Below are 14,583 nucleotides of genomic sequence, written 5' to 3' on the forward strand. Positions count from 1 at the left end.
CATTTAAAAAGGCAAAAAGATACATGCAGTGCTATCATGACTTTCAGTGGATAAACACATTAATAAATAGCAAGAACTGTGTTCATGCTAAAACTGTCAGCCATGTCATAAGCATCTTCTAGAGAATAAATAACTACAAAGAAGATCTAAACAACTTCAGCATTCCTTGTATTTCTACACAACCAGCCTCACAACACAGATCACCACCACCAAACTGGTACAGTCCCTTATGAGAGCTCTTACATCACCAAAGATTTTAAAAAGGAACAGAAACATTTTAGCTGATGCTGCATCCCTTCATTTTACAAAATTTCAAGATCAGCTGACAGTCTTTACACAACTGTAAAATGTTAGCTGACTGCAGCATCCATTCCTATCATCATCAGAAAAATATTTGTCAGAGAAGGGCAAATAAAATCACCCCCTCAATCTGTACATTAGTTTGCTTTAGACTGATTTTTCTTAAGACTTGGAAGTCCGATTTCTCTAAGTTTATTAAATGTCATGTCCTGTCCTGTGTGGAAAACTTCATTAACTGCATGCTCAAAAAGATGTAAGGGACCATATTCAGCAAATCTGCAACACTTCATCTTCATACATTAAATCTTTACTGGAGAATTTTAGGTTTATGAACTACTTTTCCAAGAAGACAGCCAAAACTATTCCTGAAACGTTAACCACACGTTAAGAAGCAAATGCAATTTAGAAGTCAAAGTAATTTTGACCTATAATATCCTCACTTTCATCCAACAGCACCCACAGAGACACTCAGGGCTGTACCTGAGTAGACTAAAATTAAATCTCACCAGCAATTACTTCTCTTGGGTTCTTTCCCTTAAATTTTCCAGCACAGCCTCATTCTTCAATTTTTTTTTTTTTTTTTTTTTTCCTAAACAACAAGCACACAATTTGCACAATTTGTCTCTTTCATTGTGTGGTTACAAAAGAGAAGATGAAGCTTGTGGCCCAGTTCAGTGGTCTACTTCCTTGATTTTTCTGGAGAAGATGAGCAGCAGCTAAAACCCAAACTTGTAAGATCAACCCACACTTATGACCCAGATTCCCCAGCAACGGTAGAGGCTTGCTCTGGGTAAAAGCCCACCCTCCTCTATAGAACAATGCAGAAAGGTTAAGAGGTATTTGCTATTTGTTATTCGTACAGCTTCATAGAGGAAAAATGTAAGTTAACTCAGATTTAATGACTCCCACTGACCCTACAACTTGACCTGCAACTGTATATGAGCATGTCAGGAATAGAAATTCTCCACTGGAGACTCAATTCCTTGTTGTCCTGCTGCCTTTACATAACCAACACCTTAACTCCCCTCCTTTCTGCAGAAGATACGTATAAATTCAACTCCTCCTACTAACACTTTCTCCACTACCTTTGATAGTCAATCAGTTGTGACTTACATTGGAGTTGTTACTGAAAATAATTAGACACACCATATCTGATGGATGAAAGTAACATAAGGCAAACAAATTATAGAAGATTACAGAAGATTTGCTGGTTGGGTTGCTGGACGTTCCGTGTCAGACAAATCCTCTCTTCCTTGTTCACAGATGTAATTCTGACAGACTGAACTGGTTTAGCTCAGGGTTAGTACAGCAAAGGGTATTAAGCCATCACTTGCGCTGCCACTACTTCAAGTTTTTCATAGTAAATAGATAAAGCAAAAATAACCTCAGTCCAAGTCTATTCATGGCAAGCATTCACATATACCATCAGACAACAATGCAAACATCTTATTGTGGCTACTTTACTATAAAAATAGTGTAAAAGGCAATACTGGCCAGTGATAGGCCTCTAAGCTATTTTAACAGGCTGTTATCAAACTGAGTCCACAAAGTAAACACAAAACCTAATTTTAATCATTACATAATCTGATATATTATAACAGCTACACAATTCCATTTTTTAAATGAAAAGCTACAGAGGGCCAAAAACCCACACACCAGTGTAAAAGCATATAAACACACACTCAGTTTGAAGCTTCTACTGTTAAGACTGCATTTAATATATACGTAATCTTTGTATTCAAGAACATGCACAAAAAATTCAATAGCTCATGCTCATGTTAAGAAATAAACAAAAGCTACAGCATCATGCTGTTACTATGTATCTTGGTTATCATTTTATAAAGTTGATTTCATCTGTCTACCTGTGAAAATTTCTTCTTCATTTCAGCAAAGATACTTTGTCTGCAACTCCAAAACATATCCTATAGTATATAAAAACAAAATTAGTAATTCATAATCCTTTAAAATAGTAAATTGACTTTTTTTTTTGCATAAAGTCAGTTTTATAGTGTAAGTAAAGTACTATTACTGAGTTCCAAACCGCCATCCACAGATTAACTTTAAAAGGAATAGTCTCCAAATATTGTAACAAGTTCTCTATTAACATGAAGTTCAGTGCACACTATTTTAACATTTAAATTATCATAGGAGCAGTGTTACATAAAATGTTAGTTAAGTTGTAATACACGACAGACTACATTTCATAAAGTAAAAAGAGAAGCAAGTGGATAAGAAAATGTAAACAACAATTCAAGATATAAATTCATACTAACAAATTCCTTCATTATATTAAAAAAGCCCTCCAGACATAGGTAAACGTTTTACCTCAAATGGCTCAAGCACAAGATTAGCATACAACCCTGTAATTCAGTTTATTGTTGCACGTATAAATTATGAAGCTATCCAGTTTCGTATGAAACTGTTCCTTCATGCCTGAATTATTTCCTGTAGAAAAGTTTTTTATTAATATGAACCCATTTTGAAGTATGCAGCTGAAGCTAATAAAGAGATGAAGTTACTGACTTTTCCTATTCCTAACACTCTTAAAGAAAGCCTTCGTATCTCTGTTGTACCGTCAAAAATGCAACAATAAATGTTACCTGTACAAAACTGTTTTCTGACTATGGACAAACATCAAGTTAACTGGTTTCTGACTATGAAGCATTTCACTTTGTATTTTTCCAGAAAGGAAAAACAGGAAGTGAGAATGAAGATGCTAGTAACATCACTGCTCTTTTCCAAATTTCTTCAACTGCACCCTCAGTCAAGATTATCAAAACAGAAAATACTGACATAATCTTTACTGACATGCCCTATTTGCCGCACCAAATGACCTACAAAAATAGTCCAAATTAGACCACTGCATTTAATTTCTCAGCAGGATGACACAACACGAGATTTCTTTTTTTTGCATACAGAGAACTGAGGTTCCAGTTTTGAAGTTTTAATAATCCAAGTTTAGTAATTTTATCTAGCAATTCTTTTCTTCACACACCAGTTTGTAATTTCAGATTTGACAGAGGTTTTAAAAATTAAAAAAGCCCAAAACAACAACAAAAAGCATCAGAAAACAAACACCACTACAATTTAAATGTTTTGGTTTTTACTAGTTTTACCTGCTCTCAGTTGAGAGTTACATACATTTTGCTAAAGTGACTTACAGGTTAACCGGGTCCCAGAAGCATATTTTTGAAACTGCTGGTTTAAAATGTTATGATAGTCATCAAGCATATTGCCCTGTGCCAAAGACTTAAGACTTCCAATTTTCCTTCCTAATCGGTGTCTCCAAAGAGCCTGAATTCCTTCTCTCCAGAGACAGGCAAGTTAAGTCCAGTAGACACAGGGGCATGTGTAATTTTCTCATGTGCTATTTCACTTGGTGCATAGAGTGGAGAGTGGAAGGGGAGGACAGGCTCCAGGCATCACCAGAACTGGGAAGAAATATTTACAGGTTGCTTCTTTTATAAGAATGCTCTTATGCTGGGTTCTCAGCTCTTGATTTCTCAGTAAAGGACTGCTGGAAGATTTTCAAGAGTTATTTCACTCTGAACAAATTCTGAACGGCCAAAGTTGATTTTCTATATTCCATGTAACACATCAAACGAATCATATTTACAACTTATACTGTTTATATGATGTTCAGGAATTTGAGAAGTAACTAAGAGCCTTCAGCTGCTCTTACAAGACAAATCACAAAATCACACAGATGCATCAGTCTTTCAAATGCAGCATTCCCTACTTTTCAGTTAAGCATTCACTCCACCACTCTATGACTATACTTTATAATAACCAATAGTTCAATTCTACATTTTACAGAAAAGCTCCTTTCACCATGGAAGGTTATGCTTTAAAGTACAATTAACAGAACAGAGATCATACTATACATAAAGGTGCCTGAATTCTACCCTGATAAAAATGACTCTGGAATTCACCAAACCAATTATTTATTACACCTCACAGAACAGATGAGCATATTAACTACATAGTTTAAGGGTTTCAAACTAACATACACATGGTATTCACAGGCACGTACAAAAATATCCTACTGCCTTTTCCTCAGAAGAGGTAAGAACAACTACTGAGGTAGCAAGCACATCTGTTCTGTACTTGTGAGAAGTCCTCAAAGCTAGATGTTGCTACTTTGCCATACCGTGACATAGTATGCATACCACCAGTAGCTTAGTAAAGTTGTGGACCCTCAACTGCATAAGCATCTAAAAAGGCAAATGCAGACTGCTACTTAAGGCTACAATTTAGGAAATCATATTATGATTATTTTACCACAGAAGACTTCTCAAGCTAGTATTTTGGTCAATAAATATTTGAAATCATAATTTTAAATATTAACCTTTTAAAAATATTGGAACACTGACACTTTCATCCCAAGTCACTCCATCTTTTACACTCTTCCATTTCTAGAACGGAGATTCCCAAACCTGCAGGTAGAAAATTTCTGACTATGTATCAGACCAGACTTGCAAAAGACTCTTTGTAATACAAACATGCAATCGACACACAGGTCTGACATGGGTGGACATTCTAGAGCACCATTCTATACAAGCATTTACCCCAATTTACCTTTCTAAAAAATATTTGATCTTTTTTACATGAAAGATCTGCATCTGTAAGTTGCAGAGCATAAAGCATATTGTAGCACTGAAGTAATTCAAGCTGTAATTCTGTACATACTAACAAAGGAAGCGTTGTTAGTGCCATCTGCAAGACAGACACTAGCTCTGACCATATAGGTTCTATATTTGTTGAAAATAGAGGAACAAAAAAATTACAGTGTTGCTAGATCTGTCAAAACAATATTCAAATGCAAAACTGTAGTGGCTTTAACACTGCATTTAGATGTGGCTTGCTACTTTTCAGCTTTGAACCACTAAGTTCATTAAAATTCCATAGCAGCATTTTACGAACCTTACGAGGACAAATACAAACATATTCTATTTCTCAAATGACAGAAGATTCTCTCAAGATTTTAACTCCTGCTTCAGTTCTTTTATAAAATTATTTTCAGAGATTGAAAGTGAAACCTAAAGCTAAACTCAAACTTCATGTAGATTCTACCCAACATTTCCAAATTCCAATATTTCCAACTGGCAAAAATATTGACAGCATGAATCAGTAAGTAAAATCACAAGTTTCATGTCAAGAGTTTAAATAACAGATGTGTGAAGTTTGACTGCCAAGTAAAGTTAATGATCTATTGAGACTTAAAATGATCACCAGTAGAGAAGTTCCTGCATGTCCACACCCTGTAAATAATTCTCACAAATCACTGCAATACAGAGGAAAGACAAAGAGATCAGTAGCAAGTGGCAATGGCAGACACCATGCTTACACTCACAAAATGACTTTGATGATCAAGCCTAAGAAAGCAACTCTCAAACTTTGTGTAACTTCAGCAACTTAAGACTACCATATGAAAGGCACACAAGTGACTACTGCCTATCGGATAACAGCTGGTCAAACTTTGGGGTGTACATTCTAAGTCTGTGTAACTGATTGGGTATGCATTTCCATCAATTACAAGTATAAAGTGAAATTTGGTAGCTTCAATCACAAAAAAGTAGTCTGTACTTACACATTTTACTTCTAAATTACCATGGCATAGAAGCATTCAGACATTGATTACAGTTCAGCTGAACAGAAGTTTGTTTCAACTCTTTCTCAGCAATGACAAATTGCTATCAAATCAGCTCCTTGAGAAACCACAACCATATTTCAGGAATTCCTTCACCTATTCCAAGAGGTCCAACCCACTAAAACACCACATTAGATACATGCTGACAGCACTGCATTCTGCACAAAGCATGAAGGTCAGAGACCTTTCAAATATAGAGCAAGTAAGGGGAGAATAATCAGAGCGCACTAGGTTACCATCTACTCCAAAAGCTCTCTCTTTACCCTGTGCATTTTGAACTATGGACTTCAGAGAGATCTTACAGCCCACAAGTCCCCTTCCTGCCCAACCGGGCTAGTCACGCTCCACGCCTTTTTCCAGCCCAACAAAGCTCTTTTTACAGAGGCCAGCTTCCCTGATACAGCCAGGTGAGCAGGTCACTTCCCTGGGAAGTAAACAGGGAGTGATAAAGGTCCTCAGAATGAGCGAAGCATCGAGCAGGTGGTCTCCATCACTTTGGATACTGCTGTAGTTACTCATCTACTGAAGAAAAGAGAAATTGGACTCACATTTGGCTTTATTTTAGAGGAAAGAAGAAACTCCTTTTTGAAAAACAGCTTACTAGACTAATTCTGTCAGAGCACTGTGAGTTGTTACTCAACAGGTGCCTCACTGCAGCCTAGTTTGAGTTAATAAGGGAACAGCGTGCTTAGAGTTCTGTTACAAATGTGTGAACCAAAACATACTTTACAAAGAAGTATTTTATAGTATACTTGCAGCAAACTGAATAGACCTTTTTTAAACACTGATCTCAGGAGGTCTCAATAAACAGAATCATTTTGAGCTGTTAACTTGATATATCTTATTTGGAACGTTTCCCGAGGCAAAATAATTCCAAACCTTTAGACACAATCATTTAATTTTGAATTGGACTGACTGACTTTGTGGTATCAGGTCTGTGAGTACATGAATAACATACTTTACCCTCAACTTCAAATTCTTCACTCTACCTGGAGAGACTTCAGGCAAAATCCAATCACTGTGCTTTGAAGCTAGTGAAACTAAACAGAGGCTTTCCGTCCCATTACTAGTGAGGAAAAAAAATACTTCACACCAAGCCTAAAATACCTTCCACATTCAAGAATACATTCAGATCTGAAACAGCCTCATCTTTATATGGCTTCCTTTTGTTTGCATCTTGTCTCTATCTTCTTAATCACCATACTCCTTGTTTTTCCTTCAAAAAAAAAGTCTAAAAAAAGGAGATGCAAGAATGTCACGAGATACTCATTACACTTTTATATATTAACCTATAATCACATCATTTGTTTCCTATGGAGAGTCACAGAAGCAGCAGGTGTGCTTTCACACTTGCCCTCCATTCCTTCAAGTACAGAACTACCATGAACTTTATAGAAACATTTTCCTATGCTGCTAATATTCTAAAGGACTTTCTGCTAGATTGTTACAAATGCAACGTTAGCATAAAAATAAATTAGAGTCCAAGCTAAAGAAGTAAGAATTTTCTCTTTTTGGACTACTTTGAAACGAAGGTTTACTTCACTACAAAATCACCAACAGACATGTAAGCTAAAAAATTAAATCTTTGTACAGTTTAGAGATTAAAAGATGTGAATAGAGGGGTAATTTTTAACTCTTTAATAACTCTCTAATTTTAAACTGTCCACCTGCTGCTGGGGAAGGATAAAGAGAAGCTGAATAGCAAGGTGGGTCAGCAGTGATTCTTTGTGTAGTTCTCTAGCAATATTGCACAGAATGAAGGATAACAGTTAAGAATGTAAGCACCCATGAAGCCTGGGCATAAACTCTATCTGCTACCACTATGGCAAAGAGCTCCAGGGACAACATGGAACTCTGACACACAAACACCACCACAGAAGGTACAGATACGAAAATGCGTATGTGAGAAAGGACCTAGATGATTTTTCCATATATTAACTGATGAAAATATTTTATTTACAAACAGGTACTACTTTAAGTTGTTACAGATGATTTTTTTTTTCTTTACCTTCAGTTATTCTTACTGATCTCAACACAATACCTGTACAAATCAGTAAACATATCTGCCCCTCCGTTCCTTTAGCTCTTGCAGTACTCTGCCAGACTTCTTCAAAAAACATTACTTACATCTGTTTTCAGGCATTATTTACAGTGAAAACTTTCATAGTATATCAAGTATATTTCTCACACAGCTTCAAAATTATTCACCAATCCTATGGAATTCATGCATACTGAATGTTACTTAAAAGGCTTTCATCACATCTGATTATTGAGAAGATATACCTGAACCGCAGCACAATAACCAGTTCTAAGCTATTCACAGAACTCCCAATCTAAAAATAATCTGTTGTCATTTTCCAGAAGCACCTGAAGTATCCTTGTGGTCCCAGCCTCAAAGATTAAATTGAATCAAGTGCTTTTTACCAACTTTACCCCTTAATTTTTTAGAATATGGCCAACGTCCTTTTTAGAAGTTACTTCATCTGCCAATGCTGCGCAAGACCATTTGTTCAGTGCAAGCTGATTACATGCCAAGCATTGCAAAAAACCAAAAGAAAACACTACACACTTCACAGTGGCTGAAACAGTGATTGAGTCTGTTATCATTTTATCAGAAGTTTACAAAAAAATTTAAAGACTTACCAGTATTTTCAATTATCAGTTCTTTAGTTACTAGTGGCATTGTTTTGAGAATATTTTGTTCAAGACAAAAAAAACCCAAAATGTTAAATAGGCAGCTCGCCTGAAGGTATACCAGATTAAATCTCAAAGGGATAAAGTGTAAAATATCAGCTCTAAGTGGTCACAAAAGGAATCAAAAACTTTTTCAAACTGAATAAAAAGGCTGAATATGTGTACGTAACTCAATCACACAATTTTCTAGAGACATAACTTTCACACTTAGTTTCTTATGTAAAACCCAATATATTTTCAAATACAACAGAGAGAGTGGAGCTGTGACTGGATATATGAACACCTGTACATATTTTAGTGTATTACCGAATCAATTGTAACATACTGGGAAAAAGGTATAAAATAATACATCCCTGCCCCACCCCGCCCCAACTTTAATTCTAAAAGGACTGAAACATGCATGTTAAAGGTAACACAAAGTCAAAGTACTGGTCTATTTCAGTAAGTCTCCACAAGTTTTAATCTTACATTAATATCAATACATTCTATCAGCACAAGGAGGTTGGATAATAATGATTTTCATCAGTATTTGTGTGGTAGGATGATTCATATTTTAAAACTATGATGCAAGGTCGCACTGATCTAAATCCACTTAGGTTTTAAAAACAACAGAAACTAGAATCAGTGCACTTTATCTATTTAAAAATGGCAACAAACAAAGCACTAGAAACATTTTTTTGCTTATTGAAATTCTGAGCTTAAGAAACATAGAATGTAAAAATGACAGATCTTTAAAGTATTCTCTGCCTCCAGATAACTACTTCACAGCTCAGGAAAAAGTTCATTACTAGCTTGAGAAACAGTGTGTGGTGCCACAAAAAAAATTACTGATTATACTTATACTACTGTACTCATTTCATTTAGAAACTTTAATCACCAGTGACCCACAAGACACTAGAGAAAACTGCATTTCTTGTTTGTCGTGATGTTCAAAATGTATTACTGCAGCAAACAAAGAAAAAAAAATTAAAGCAATATTTTATTTAGTTGTCAGATTATTCTACTGAGTAATAACTTTAGCTAGCAGCATTTAAAGACTGAGGTTCCAGTACCAAATACTATCCAAGAGGTAGTTGGTACCTCTTCGGCAAAAACTTTTCATCAGATGATCTCGAGGTGCTATTATATAATTATCCTGATCATCTTTCTTATACTACAGATTAAATACCCAGATGTATATAGCAAGGGGAACTAAACGGCGACTGAGAAGCCCAGTGGCTGAACTAAGCAGGGAAAGATCTTGCATTCTACTCTCATGCCTTATTCACCAAACTAAATTACTACCTGAACATCATTCAGAAAGCATCTGTTTGCAGGGAACAAACTACTTGGTGGAATTCTGTGTGGATTTTCTGTTTGTTTCCTGAATTTGATTTCCAGAATATCTGCTCAGTCAATGAAGTTTCTCCATTTGTCACAATCATACCCTTATGTTCTGGAGCACACAAGAAGGAAAGCAGGAAAAACTGATAAATTACACAAGCTGTAACCACTTGTGGAATCTCTTAATACACAGGAACAAAAGAACAAGGATGTCATCAACATTGAAAAGAACAGCATCCCTTTACTAAACAGAATTGCAAAATATCTTAATCAGATTCTTGCTCTTCTAATGAAGAAGTTAGAGCAATATCCATCAAGAAACTTATTTTATTTGTTCAATGCAGAAGATTAAAATGGATTCATTAGCATAGGGGGAAAAAAGACTCACATTAGTTAACTCAGAGAACTCACACTACCTTCTTTGATTTAATGGCAGCAAGTACAAAGCATACATATATATTTATTCTGACAGGTGTACTTTGGATAGCTCATGCTGGAACATGTTGAGAAAGCATCTGCACAGCATTTATTTAATTAGTGGCACAGACACTTCAAAAACCTCATAGCAGAACATACTTTTTGTATTTTTACCGATTCTGGGCAATATTCACTAAGTTCTGACACATCTTGGTTTTCAAGAAAAGTCTTAGTAAAGTTCACTTACATTACCAGTAAACAAACACATGGATCTAACTTTCATCAACTGTGTTGATGAGAATATTTTATTATTTTCTATTTGAGGTAGATTTGCCCAAAATAAGTTTCAAGTCTACTTTTCCTCTCAGAAACACTGAAAGCCATAGAATTGTTTTCCCTTCCAATAGCACCATTTTCTTCTTATTTCCATTATTATCTTACTTTTATACTATTCCCCCCTTCCCTTCCCAGGGTTACTGTTTTACTAGACTAATGAGGGAAAAATTGACACCTGATAGCAAAGCAATTTTTAAAGAACACGCTTAGCATTTACTACCAGGGTGCAGCAATGTCCTGTATGTTACTCAATGCCTTCTGTTTTATTGGATATAAAAGAAGAATAAATTGACTTATCTTTCAGATGAAGAGAGAAAATTAATTGAGGATAGGAAGGAAAAGGAAGATGGACCAGTTCACGCTGAACCCCAGATCTAGTGAACAGGGACTCTTACTGCCCCCACCATAAGGAATTATTGGTCACACAATTACAGGAACAGTTGGGAAAGCGTTAGGCAGTGGTAGGGACACAGGAACGAATTTACTAAATGACTGTATAACTTGGACAAAAATCTTAAAAAAAAAATCCCAACACTGGGTTATTAGAAACTGCTTTAATACATCTGCTCCAAATGAAAAAGAACTTTATGCCAAAGTTATGAGCAAGAGAAAATAACAAGGCCCTGATTACCTGTACTTCAGGGATGCAGCTGAACCTATACAACATCCAAAAGAAAAATTTTCATAAGAGACTAATAAAAGATATTCTAAGTGCAGCACTGGAACTACTAGTATTTTGTATCCATGAAAACATGCTATTACTCTTTACAAAAGCTAATGAAAAAATCCATGAAATATACTTTAAAAACAGCAATCTGAACTCCTGTTAGCATACACAGATATACACACACAAACTGAAGACTTATAAACAACCTAATACCTATCTTTCCATTCTTAAAACAGAGGCAGTTAATGTTATAGAAACCTCCTACTACCATATCTACCATCGCATCATGTAAGCTTGTCGACAAGAACCAAAATCCTTTTCCCATCCACTGCTTTAGATGATTAGTCATTCCCCAGATTGGCCTAAAGCAAACAACATTACTTCTTGCTCTTTTATGCTGGAATGCAAAGGAAAAATATGGTTGCATAGTCATCTTTAGCAGACATTCATTCACAACCCAGTTTAATCTTTGAAACAACAGGAGACAGTCAGCCCATTGGGAAGGGACAACAAACATGAACTGTAATCCTTTACCCACCCCTAAAGGGCAGAACTGAAACTCCAAATGATCTGCTTTGCCTCCAGCTGCTGATAATGGCATAATAGGAATATTTAGCAGAAGGCTGTTGAGAACTCAGAAACGTGGAGAATTGTTTTTACCAATAACTCAGTGTTGTCTGCAATGAGACCACTAATGAATCTCGGGACTTAATGTGAATGCTGTAGTGTAAGATTTGTTAAACTTCCTATCACTGAAATAAAAATTAGGATATACTGAAAAACGTTGGAAAAGCTGAAGATAAACTTCTATTGCAACATATATATATCTCCAGATGGGCTTAACACAAATAGTTAATTTGTTTTCCTCCTCAATTTGATTTTTCTTATATTCTGTTCAGTTTTGTTTACTTACAAAATGCATGGGGACACAATAAAGAACTTGAGAAAACTTGCTGAGAAAAAACAACTCACACTAGGGTTATCAATGTACAAAGTTTATAGATTTCACACTGTATGTTTAAGATACCCATATCTATAATAACATGTCTTCATCTTCCTTTACCCATGCTTCCCCTCCCTACAGATAAAAGTGCATTCAAAATCCTAGTCCAATGAGTCAGTTAAAAATACACATCTGAATCATAAGTATATTCTGAATACAACTTTAAAGCCAACAAGGATACTATTAATACATATAACTAAAGAAACAGCCTCAGCTAGCTGCTTTTATTTATCACCTTGTCTGTTCCAGTTAACTACAACTAATGCCACAAGGTTTCTCTGGCCAGTCTCCTTTATCTCTGTTTGTTTGTTTTTAAAGTGAAATATTTAAGTATACTAACTACTATCTTCTATCCCTGGTCTTATGTTTTTGGAGTTTGGTTTTTTTTTTTTTAAAGCAAATGTTTACGCATACTAGCTACTACACTCCATCCCTTGTGTGAAGTTTCTGGAGATTTTGCTTTTCTGCAAAAAGACTTAACATAGTCCATTAAACCTTAGGATTTTAAGAAAACAAAGAAGAGGTAAAGTTTACCTTTGTCCTACATACATCCTACACCTACCTGTACAATTGTATGCACAAAAATTTGATTCTAAAATTCAGTATTGGTATTTGTTTCACAGGTCTGCTCAAGAATACTACTTAAGGATCATCACCTCTTTTTGCTAAACTCTACAAAATTTAAGTCCTTGCCTCACAAAGCTTCCAGTAAGAATACATGCTGGAACAGGCAGATGTAACAAACCACTGACATTTGATGAAAAACAAGAGGAAAGGTTTGAGTAATTTATCAGAATAGTAAAACTGCCAGAAAAGCTGCCTGAATATGTAAGCACACTTACTCACGAAGTAAAGTTTCTGCTAATACTACTCTAGGAATAACCGTTTCCAACATTTCACACCATCACTCGAAGAGTCCTTTCCCTGAACAGTATCACTCTTACTTGACACGTGTCATTTGCCTATCGCTGCAGGACAGAGGCTTAGCCTTCCTCTTTCACGCAGGCTCTTATCTTTAGCCCATGGCCAAAACCAAGCCTTCTCCCTTCCCTCCTGCAGCAGAGAGGAGACGAGGGGCCCACAATAAAGGAAACTCAATCCACTGCTGAGCCGGGCCGCATTTTCTCCGGCACCCACCGCAGGCACTACCGCCCGTCTTCTGCAGCGCTTCGCACCGGCGCCGGGGAGGCGCGGAGCCGCCCCACAAGCTCGGCAGCGGCCGCCCCGGCTGCTATTTCGCTCGCCGGCCCTTTTCCCCCAGCCGAGGACAGCCTGGGGCACCCAGAGACCCCCCTCGCCGCAGGGCCCGCTCTCTCCTCTGCCCCTCAGCTCAGGGCCCTCGCCCGCAGCCCCCGCTGCCCCCAGCCCGGAGGCGGGCCGCCCTCCCGCAGGGCTCCGCACAAGACCTCCGACACGGGCAGCGGCGGCCCGGCCCGGCCCGCGGCCCAGCGCAGGCGCCGCCGGCCCGGCCCCGCCGCCACGCAGGCCGGCCTCCCCGCATGCCGCGACACGGACAGGTGCAACTCCCCGGCCGCCTCCGGGGGCTTGCGCAGCCCAGGCTCGGCCCCGGCCGCCTCCTCCTCCCCACACCAGCCCACACGGAAAAGCCTCCCCTGCCCCCGCACAGCACCGCTAACCCCCGGCCCGGCCCCCCGCGGGCCGAGGGCTGCCCGGCCCCCTCACAAAGACGGGCCCTCCCTCCCGCCAGGCCTCGCACCGACACAGCGAAGCCGAGCCAGGCCGGGCCGGGGCCTCCTCCGCCCCCCTCCTCGGCCGGCCCCGGCACCCCGGGCCTCCCGCACGCCGCAGGGACCACCACCGCCTCCCCCTGCGGCGCCCGGCCCGAGGCTCGCCCCCGCCCCGACCCTGCGCCGCCTCACCTCTTTGGGGACGAGCTGGTTCTCCTCGCTAGGCACCATGGCCGGTGGCGCGGCGCTGGGCCCGCAGCAGGCTGAGCTGAGCGTCGTCGTCAGCAGCGGGAGGCGGGGGGACGCCAGCGGCTCATCCTCCTCCTCCACCGCCGCCGCCCCAGCCGGTGAGGGCAGCGCCACAGCCCCCGCCCCCTCCGCCTATCAATGGCTAAAATGGCCGCCGCCGCTCTCGCGAGAGCCGGGCCGGTCCCGCCGCGCCCGGGCGTGCCTGCCGCTGTGCTCGCCTTGGCCCCGGCGGTGCTGCCGGCCGGGCGCGGCCGCC

General features: G+C 39.0%; 1 protein-coding gene across 6 annotated transcripts in view; it reads right to left on the reverse strand.

Moving 5' to 3' along the window:
* USP47 (ubiquitin specific peptidase 47) overlaps positions 1 to 14,370 on the reverse strand; it is a 56,059-nt gene extending 41,689 nt beyond the window's left edge. For 5 of the 6 annotated variants that reach the window (XM_075713105.1, XM_075713102.1, XM_075713103.1 and 2 more), the window contains exons 1-2: positions 14,271 to 14,370; positions 2,163 to 2,222 (exon numbers count right to left, since the gene is read on the reverse strand). In XM_075713105.1, the coding sequence (XP_075569220.1) occupies positions 2,163 to 2,222; positions 14,271 to 14,309 (99 nt within the window). In that variant the 5' untranslated portion in view covers positions 14,310 to 14,370. The remainder of the gene's footprint in view (positions 1 to 2,162; positions 2,223 to 14,270) is intronic. The other variant, XM_075713106.1, reaches the window with a different exon arrangement.
* Positions 14,371 to 14,583: the final 213 nt, after the last annotated feature.

Source organism: Pelecanus crispus, chromosome 6 (genome assembly GCF_030463565.1).
Source record: "Pelecanus crispus isolate bPelCri1 chromosome 6, bPelCri1.pri, whole genome shotgun sequence".
NCBI lineage: Eukaryota > Metazoa > Chordata > Aves > Pelecaniformes > Pelecanidae > Pelecanus > Pelecanus crispus.